Genomic DNA, 10,782 nt, shown 5'->3' on the forward strand with positions numbered 1-10,782 from the left:
CCTTCCTGCAGGTGGATTCTACTTTTACATGCATGACTAAAGCAAGGTTTTTTCTCTAATTCGCTTCAGATTGGAAAGCATAGGTTAGGGCATTATGGGAGTATGTATGCATGTTCATCATGCCCTTACTGCCCTAATCTTGAGATTGATGACGCCTGCATGTAGCAGGTAGAAAACTGCATGCAGGTAATGTATGGACAAATTTACCTTGGATTTTATGTCCCTGATGACATGGGATAAAAACACTAACAAGGACAGAAGTTTTTCACGAGTTGTGCTCACGGGGGATAGATTCAGGTACTCCATAGCATTTTTCGGATTCAAATGAGCCACATAATGGATTAACGTGCCTTCTTTGTGGCTTGCTTTCTATATAAATGAACTTGGATTTCAAGCATAACCAAAAAGTATTTTCTATCAGAACAAAATTAAATATGAAGCAATTCTGTTATTTTTTCGTTGTCCTGCTCTCTGTGGTATATATTTTATACGGTAAGGTTGATGGTTGCAATACAGATTACGGTGGATGTCAAGGAAGCAATGGGGTTGGAGGTGCGAGTGGTAGAAATTGTGATGATAATGGTGGGGACTTTGATGGTGGACAAGATCAATGTGGTGGAGGAAATAATGGTGAGTCTAGTAGTGCGGGCGGGGGTGGAAGAGGGTCGGGTGGATTTGGAAGTGGTTTTGGTTTTGGAGGTGGCAGCTATGGAGGAGGAGGCGGCGGAGGAGGCGGCGGAGGTGGCAGTGGAGGAGGCGGTGGCGGAGGTGGAAGCGGCGGTGGAGGTGGCGGTGGAGGTGGAGGTGAATGTGATCAAGGTAAAGGGTGCTCCTAGCTAGGCGCGCTGTCAAATAAGTGTTAAATGCAGGACCGGCTTGCTTTAATTTGTTAGGGCCCATAAATCCATGATGTTTCCATTTTGTAATACATAAACCCTTCAATGTTGTGCGCATCTAGCAAAAATATCTTTCATTGTCTTAGTGTTTGGTAAGTTTGTTTTCAGGTGGTAGGGATGTTGCATTCGTAGCTAGTCCGTCTCAACATTTATGCATGTATATCACTATCATATGCTAGCTAGCTAGCTAAATTTCCTTAATAGTTATCTTGTAGCATATGATAGTGTCTTGAATAAATATACAAGAATTATGTGTTAGCTATTTTTATATAGTATTAGAGGGAAAATATAATTAAGATTTAGTTAGTGCCATTAAAAAACGATAAAATTACTAAAAAACACTTATTATATAAAAAATATATTAATCATAAGCACTAGACCATCTTAACAAATAATCTGAATACCTAGTTAAATCAATATTTGTATAAGTAAAATTTTAAAATTTAACTTGAAGTTATTGAGTTAAACGATAAAAAGTTAAATCATAAACTTTATTTTAATCAAGATTAACAACATTAAAAACTAATTTGTTACGAATAATTTAAATAGATCACAAAATACCACAACAAAGTGTATAAATGGCTTTGCACTGAAATTTCATATCAAACAAATGATTCTATTCCTGAAAAAAAAATTCAATCCATTGCATAAAACAATTTCAAAACTTCCAAATCACAGAGCAATGAATAAAAAAAATCAATGATCTAGTTTCCATACCATAAAAAAAAACAATCATCATCATAATTAATAATTCTTCTGTAGTCTGTCTGGTGGTGGTATCATTCTTATGCCCTGAAATTTACTATTGTTAAGTGATTATGCAATACTTCGGGTGTAGTGATCATTTATATTCATAGTCTTACAAATAATCTTCGCAAACAAGTCTCAATAATGTGTTAAGAGAACAAGGCACTGGTGAGTATGTATTGTTCATATGAATTCAAGGTTTTGTTGGGATAGTAATTCATCTTGCATTTGTTTGATGCTTCTTTTGCTTTTTGGCAGATCGGTTTTCTTTCTCAGAACTAGGAAACAGCAAATCAACAAAACAATTGTATCTGTTGCTTTTGTAGCATTTGACGACTAGCTACTAGCTAGATATGCTCAACCCGTGACAGCAACAAATGTCATGCCAGTTTCGACAATAGATCCTATTTCTGTCAGGAATTTATAGTCAATAAATGCATACATTTAACGGATATATATATATAACCTGCAGCATGACATTGACAGTACAGGTGTTCTACATGCAGAATGTGAGTTAGATTATGTCTGACACATATAATAGCCAATCAAATGATTTGTAAAAATAATATAATAATAATAGCTGAAGCTGCGTGCAATTTTTATCTTTTTAGCCAAGAAACACATGATTCAACAACACTCAATATATATATATATAGCTCTGGTGTTATACATGACCAGCAAGGTGGAGAATGGATGTCCGATTAAAGCTAAAACTTGCTTCAACTTAATATCTTTCGCTGAAGTAGTCAACTATTTGTTAGTATGGTCCCTAGCTACATCCACAAAACTTAATACATATATTTTGATCATGGAAGCAAAAATCAGTAGTGCCTGAAAGGATTATAATCTAAATACGCCAGAAACTGACATGTATATATGCTTGGGTTCTGGCTTATATAATTTGTTTTCTACTTCACAGATCACAACTAATTAAAACAAGAGAAGCAATTGTTTGTGCATGATAGTTTCCACCTGAGACAAAAATGCAGGTTTTTGCAAAAAATACGAAGGAAGTTACTACAATTAGCATTGAAACATGAGATAAGAACACAAAACATCTTTTTTTTCCGGTGACAACAACACAAAACATAAGATGTCTCCAAGGAGACAACTATTTGATAAGGACAGTGACTAATTATAACTAGTACTAAGCACAACGACCTGTCTCAGACAGTTCCCTAAAACACCAAACAAAGCAAGAAAGAACACGAAGCTAATTATTGACTTAAGGCAATGGTGGAGTCGAACCACCTGCACCGCCACCTGCGCCTCCTAAACCACCAAGACCACCAGTGCCAGGGCCAGTAACACCTCCTATTCCAGCAACCCCTCCAATCCCTCCATTTTTCCCAAGTCCACCAATAATTGGCAGTCCACCAATGATACCAGCGTAGCCTCCCATCCCAGCAAAGCCACCAACACCACCATATATGAAATTCTTTTTGTCCTTAAGGCCAGTGCTGCTAGGTGACTCGGCCATTGGTGCACTAGCATGCAACGCTTGCTCTTCATCAGGCACAACATTATTGCTATCAAGATCAGCATCACTAGGAACATTACGTGCAGATGCATGCACAAATGCTAAAACAATCACAAAAATCACAACCCAGCTAGCCATCTCCCTCGTCTCTTTCTCTCTTGTATGGAAGTAATACTTGAGCATGTGGTTTTGCATGGATGTGGGCTTTATAGGGATTTGAAGGGTGGCTAACGGTTGAGGATAATAAAGGGGTTATAATAAATGACAATGAGACATAGCTCTCATAATCTCGAGAAGGGAAATTCTTTGAATTTAGTATCAGAGAGTTAGGTGAATCAAAAGGAGTGAAATTTAAGGAAGTCATGTGTCATGTTCATTCAAGTGAATTGCCAGTTTTGTTTATGGTTCATTAACAGAACCTAAAACGAGCAATCCTTTATAAATCATAACATATATATAGTAATCATCATCTTATATATATGCATAGCTGACTCTGTGACATGCATGTGACCATAGATATTGATCATCAATATTGTATTCCATACATGTGTTAGCCAGAGAGGAATAATAATATTAGAGATACGACGCAAATATTGTAGTTGAACTTGAATCTTTAATCACATGTTGATACTGAGGTGATGGGTTAATTAAATTTAATGAGTAGTTTGTGTGTGTGTGTGTGTGTGTATTATGTTTTTGGATTTTGAACTTCTTGGGAAATAATATCAACGAAAATTTGAATCATACATATAACCCATTGAGTTTATACCGGCTTCCTCCTTAATCAATTCCTCTCATCTTCAATGAGAGTTTGATTTACTCCAAATTAAATCCATTGAAATAATATCAATAAAAGCTAGATAATTAGCTAACACTATAGAGACTCGGACAGCTTTTTGAAGATGAATACTTCAAGGGAGGGAGATTTAACTAGAGCTAGCTTCACGTCCGCATCTCCATTCACCATCCGAGGGTAAAAAATAATAAAAAAAGAAAAAAGGAACAAGCATTCTAGCTGGCCTAGAGTGGGTAAGGGCCTAAAAAATCAATGGTATAGATCTTCTTTTCCTGTTGATCCGGGTTATGTTCAGGTTTGGCAAGATGGTCCACGAAAAGTGAGAATGTGATTGGAGGCAGTTCTAGACTAGGCCCAGCTATAAGCCTGCTCCAGTTTAGCACCTTAACTAGCTGAGGACCCACGCAATGCTTGCAGCTGGATTATATTTTATAAAAAAAATTCATTTTCAGAAGCTGCAAACATGCATTTTTTTAAAAAAATAAAAATTTCCTATAAATTTGATTGAATTAAATAAATAAATTTTATTTTAATTAAATGATAAAAAAATATGTTTGATTATATATATAAAAAAAAGCAACAATAATAAATGAACAAAACTGAAAAAAAAAGATGATTGCAATAACTTGAAAAAACAAATTTCAAAAAAAATAAAATAATATAACTTAATTCTTAACCCATTAAATATAGAATGATAAAATTAGATAAAAATAAAAAAAATTATTTTAAATCAATACAAGTTAGTATGACAAATTTTCTAACTCAAGTAATAAAGATTGAGTCAACCTGAGTTAACTCAAATTACCTCGCTAAATTCACAGCTTAGATCATGAGAATTGAGATCAGGATAATCTGATAAAAAAAATAAAGAAACTCATAAAGCCCTTTAAAAAAAAAACAATGTTGAAAGTTGAAAAAAAATAATTAAAAAAAAAAGATGTTAACTCGCATTAACTTTTTAAACTCATGACTTAGATCATTAGACTTTAAACACCATATCTAAAAAAATCATAATTAAAAACTAGTTCTCGACCAATTAAATATTAAAGAATAACATTGAAAAAATATTAATTATACAAAAAGATCCCACAAAATATAACAACTAAAATAATAAGAATAATAAGAACTAATATTTTTAATATTTTTTACTCTATTTTGGCTCCTTTGGAAAAATAAATTATATGAAAGAAACCATGACAAGAATATTCCTTCCTTCCATGTTCAAGTAATTAACTCAATTCAAAAGCTCGGGTATCATGTTAAAAAATTATTTTAATTTAAAAAATTAAGTTATTAAGTAAAATCTCAAGATATAATTTATATTGTTTTTTATATACTGAAAATTTTCAATATTTGAAAGGATTAGCTACTTATTCTCATTTAATATATTATATTTAATATATTATATCCTTACAAAGAACACCCGGATATTAGATTTTGTTTTGTATTTCCATATATATCAACATGAGAATTGTATCAAAAAAATTTTATTTTAAAAGCTTAAACTATAAGTAAGATTTTAAAATATAATTTATATTAATTTTTAATATACATTATCAAGTAAAAACCCCTTTAAATTTAAAATTTACACATGTTTATATTATTTTATGTTTTATTTTTTATTAAATTGAATGAAGATAGTGAGACTCAAACTCATGAGTATCTGGTTAAAAATACTCTGATATCATATTAAAAAATTATCTCGACTTAAAAGTTTAAGTTATTAGATAAAGTTGTATGATATAATTTATATTATTTTTTTATATTTTTTAATTATAGATCCAGAGGGTTCAGTTAAAGAAGGAATAAAAAAACAATATTTAAATAATAATAATAATAATAATAATTGAAGAGACTAAATAGTTTTAGATTTTACGATAAATCTTATAATCAAACTTGGAAAGTAGTGATTGATTGGCCTGCGGCAGACCCCACACTAAAACCCAAGTTTCTTTTCAATTTGCCTCAGCATTGAAGATTTTCAACGTTTGAAGGGATTAGCTATTTATTCTCATTTAATGTTTTAGATTTGATGTATTATATCCTTATAAAGAATATCTGGATATCAGATTTTGTTTTGGTATTTCCATATATATCAAGGTGTGATCCTATATATATAGAGAGAAGGTGAATTGTATGTTGTATATTCATCACATAACGCAGTATACATAGCATCATCACCATTGCAGGGAATTCTAGAGGTGAAGAGAATGGCAAATACTGGACATCTCAAGCTTTTGATAATTGCAATCATGGCGATGGCTCTCCTCTTCTCACTAGGTAAATAGAAACTGAAACCTTATTATTATGTCGCTCATTTTACAAACCCTAACTAGCTAGCTATTACTTTGCTTTACAGGAGAAGCTATGAATCTTTGTCACACCTTTGATTCCTGTGAACCGAAAGGCTCTTGTCAGAAATACTGCAAAGCTGGTGGTTTCGCCGGAGGGAATTGTACACCGCCAAATATTTGTTGCTGTTATTACTGATTGTTTTTGCTTGTCGTGAGAAGCTTTATTCTTACTATCAAGGAATAAAAACTGAATAAACATTGCTGCCTTATCTTTTCTTATAATCTATTCAGCTTTTTAATAATTCTTAATTTCAATTATATAAACTCTCACGAAATATATATACTACATGAAGTTACCATCATCATCTAAACGTTTTTATATATATATATATATATATATATATATATATATATATATATATATATATAAAACCCCTCTTTAATTAATTCAAGTGAATATTACAAAAGCTCTCTTTTGTATCCAGAAATACCCTTAATAATTTTTAATCATTCTCTTAACAACAAAGGAGTTTTGGATATAAAAGAAATTTTGTGTATTATTTTCAAATCTTTAGGTGGTCATTACAGGGGTAGACCTAGAAATTCTGGCTTGGAGGGGTCAAGATATATAGATACAATTAAAAAATAAAATCAAATTCCATTTCAATAAGTTCAATAATTATGACAAAGAAAAAAATCTTGATTTTTTTTATATATAGGACTCTATTATATTTCAATAAATACTAAAAGTTAAAGATGTTTAATACAAACATAAAAAAAAAAAAACTCTAAATTAAATCATCCTCAATGATTTTCTATTCGGGCGAACTGGTCCATAATCATATATGTTATGAAATTTATAACAAACTCTTTTTCTATATTGGCAAATAATTTATCGGCAAGAAAATTATTATTTATTTTACTACTAAGCTTGCTTTCACTAATTGTATTATTGAGAAAGCTCATTATGTTGTTATCGTAAATATAAGAAGAATTAAGATTAATTAAATTAATTTATTAATTAAATATTAAATTATTTTATCTTTTAAAAGCTGTCATTGCTCTACAAAACTAAAAAATAATAATTAATTTCTGAAATTTTAGATGTTTAAGTATATTAAACTCATAATGTTTCAGAAATAACGTTCATTTATATTCAGGTTGAATTCCTTAGCTTTTAGAAGTTATTTCTCAAATTAAATTTCTCAAATTCATCAAGATTTTATAAAAGAGTTATGGTTAAAGTCTTAGCGAAAGTTGTTTCTTTCAAACTTATGCAATCAATTATTTAAAAAAAATAAAATAGAAATTCACTTTTAAACTCATTAAAAATAATAAAAATATATCTACTGGGATATACACAAATATATTATTTCTTTCTTATCCTTATATCTTTCTCTTTTTTTAAATATATATCGGTAATAACTTCCTAAACTCATAGAATATCTTTTATTTTTTTCACTTTACACGATGAATCTTTTTGAAGTTAGTGAAAATGGCAAACTACAGTTTAACAGCACAAAAATATAAGGAAAAAAAAAAGCACATGGGAATACATATATTTGTATTGATAGGTTTTTTTTTTTATTTTTAAATAAGGTACTTAATTACTAGAAATCTATAATTAGCAACAAACAACATTGCCAAAAGTATGCAAAGCCAACTAAACACGTTTTTATTATTTCTATATTTATCCTTTATATATATATATATTATTTTTATCTTGAAACATGAAGCAAACTTAATCTAAAATTATTTATTATACTCCATTTTATCATTTTATTCTTTTATGTTTGAGTTTTTAAAAATAAAGTTCAGTATTCAAATAGTAAATATCAATAATATTAATTGAAAACTATTAAATTGGAGCAATTTTGTATGGTAATTGTACTTAGATTTTACACTAAATTATATAATAAAATCGGAAATCATAGATTGATTGGCAGCATTAATGGTTCATAAATAACGAAAGTTTATTTTCTAATAGCCTCTCGATTAAAGTTTACAGTGATTGAATTTATGAAGTTAATTAGCTAATTATTCAATTCATGAGATTCCCATTTAATATGAGATTTTTATGGAAGTGAATTTGGAAAGAATAATATCTAGATGTTGGATATTGTGTTTTTTCTTTGCATATATGTCTTATGATGCGGATCTATACATAGGGTGTCTTGCGCATCACATGCATGAAGCAGCATACATAGAATATCATCAACATTGCAGTGAATTGTAGAGCTGGTGAAGGAAATGGCACATACTGGACATATCAAGCTATTGATAATTGCATTAATTATGGTCATGGCTGTTGTCATGGGGTTAAATTTTTCACCCCAAAACTCAACCCAATACGGCAGTCTAGTCCCAACTAGACTCAACCTTGCCTCACATTTTCGCTCATGTTTCCTACGACTATGTGTTTCGCTCATCCAAAGAGGTTCTCACAATTGCCTCGTTGTAAACAAAGAACAAATATAAGCAAGCACACCAAGATTATAAGAATACTTCTCAACCTTTATTTATCTCATCAACAAAGGATTACACAATAAGAGTGTGTGTGTGTGTGATATGCACATAAATCGCATGCTACACAGCAGAGGCTTTGCAACCTATTTATAGGCAAACATGTGAGCTGCAGGGCTCACCCATGATCTTCTATTTTTTAGGACATAATGGGGCACTTTCTCTCCCATGATCTTCATGATCTTAGTGGCCTATTTACCAGCAAGTGATGTGACATGATCCCACGATCTCAGCAGCTTGGAGAGCACCCCAGTTATGCTCCCACGTTCTGCCCCCATGAGGCTGCCACTTCACCCACGTTCTGCTTGTCCACAAGGCAGTCCCAACTGTTTGTCTTGCTGCGTCAGCTGCTGACTTAGAAGGTTCATTATCTAAGCCCCAACATCCATGCCAAGTCGCAAGCTCAAAGACTCACATAGACCATCGCACGCCGCCTACTGAATTCATCTCTGCCTATGTAAGGCTGCCACTGTCCATCGCTGCTGAATTCTAGGCAGTGTGCTTTTATTGATGCGTCCCTGCATCTAAAGCTCTAACAGATGTTCTCTTTTCACTATGTAAATTTGCTTTTGTGAGTGTTTGTTTATATGTTATAGTTTGTTTTCATAATATTTTAAATTGAACTATTTAATTGTCAGAATTGGAAAATGTGTAGATTTAAAAAGTTTAAAATTAGATTTTATTTTAATTAGTTGTTAAAAACTAGTAATTAATTATTAAATTATCTAAAAGATAATCAAATGTGAAAGAAAATAAGGCTTAAATTGCATCCAAAAACACAGCATTCACAACAAGATTTATTATAAGGAATAAAACATACATTTTTACATTTTGTTTTATCTTTTCTACCACCATCTTCATCAAATAAAATATGAATAAAAATTTATATCTTGAATATGTTATGAAATATATATAAATCAATCTCGTCTTCAATTGTCTCCTTTTACACTATCTAATATTTGAGAAAAAAAGTGCACAAAATAAGATCGATTCTCCCGGAAATTAAAGAAAGAATGACCCGGGAAAGATGGATCCCCACAATGAAAGTAACCGGCGAGAGGGTAGAGTCACATTCCAGAGACTTACACGTGGAGGTGGTTAATCAGGGCTTGTGATAAATTTAACCTTGCTGGTTTTCACTTGAGAAGGAGACGAGCAATCAAAAACTACCTAGCATTAATTTATAGCTTACCAAGAAGATGTCAGCCCTGAAAATTACTTCAGTGCTTTCCAAATTCCTTACTGCCAGAGGGACAACTACAAGCAGCGCTGCTGGGAGCCCCCGTGCTTTTGTCACTGCCACTTCTAGACCACTGCAGGTGAGTTTCCTGTAATTTCTTGCATATATACATACGTGTGTGTTTACGACCAATTTGTTCTTGTTTCTGTGTTCACTGTCATTCATGTTTACACTTTAAAAAGGTGTGAGAAAGAAAATAATTTTCTCATACAAATATTCTTCAATTCAATGAACTTTGGATTATGAATCTGATACTTTGGTGTAACAATGGCGAGTGAAGATATATAATGCGTGTGGTCTCTCCCCGATTCAAATCCTTAAATTCATCTACTTTTTCACCGAGAATTACTCAACATATTTAGAATACACCATGATCGATCATTCTTTTTTATAACTTTTGTGTGCAAGATTGGGAGCATATAATACCCTTTTTTTCCCCAACAAACTTAACTTTGTGCAAAACCACAGGCCAAAAAGGATGAAGAGACCGCAGAAGCATGCAAGGGTGTAACAGAGGCAGCAGAATCAGTTAAAGAAGGTGCAAGATCAGTGAAGAATGCTGCTGAAACTGTAAGAGCAATGAACATCAGAGATTAATGTGGATATGTATTATGACTTCAATCAAAAGACAGACGTATTAATTGTGTATAAATTATAAAGAGTATTAATAAATTTGTTATTGTTTTGTGTGAGCTAATCAGGTTACAAATATGACCAAGGAGGTGACAGAAAAAGTATCTGAAACTGCAGAAACCATCACAGACAAGGTTGCTTCAGTAATCAAGGACAAAATAGTTGGCATGTAG

General features: G+C 31.8%; 2 protein-coding genes across 2 annotated transcripts; one reads left to right on the top strand and one right to left on the bottom strand.

Moving 5' to 3' along the window:
* Window positions 1-2,868: 2,868 nt before the first annotated feature.
* On the bottom strand, window positions 2,869-3,261 carry LOC133682370 (glycine-rich protein 23-like). Its single transcript, XM_062105692.1, has one exon. It carries the CDS (start codon window positions 3,259-3,261, stop codon window positions 2,869-2,871), a length of 393 nt encoding a protein of 130 aa, XP_061961676.1.
* A 6,674-nt stretch (window positions 3,262-9,935) lies between these two features.
* On the top strand, window positions 9,936-10,782 carry LOC133682376 (uncharacterized). The gene is made up of 3 exons (XM_062105703.1): window positions 9,936-10,055; window positions 10,445-10,546; window positions 10,678-10,782. The coding sequence occupies exons 1-3, from the start codon at window positions 9,936-9,938 to the stop codon at window positions 10,780-10,782; spliced, it is 327 nt and encodes a 108-aa protein (XP_061961687.1).

Source organism: Populus nigra, chromosome 1, assembly GCF_951802175.1.
Source record: "Populus nigra chromosome 1, ddPopNigr1.1, whole genome shotgun sequence".
Taxonomy (NCBI): Eukaryota; Viridiplantae; Streptophyta; class Magnoliopsida; order Malpighiales; family Salicaceae; genus Populus; species Populus nigra.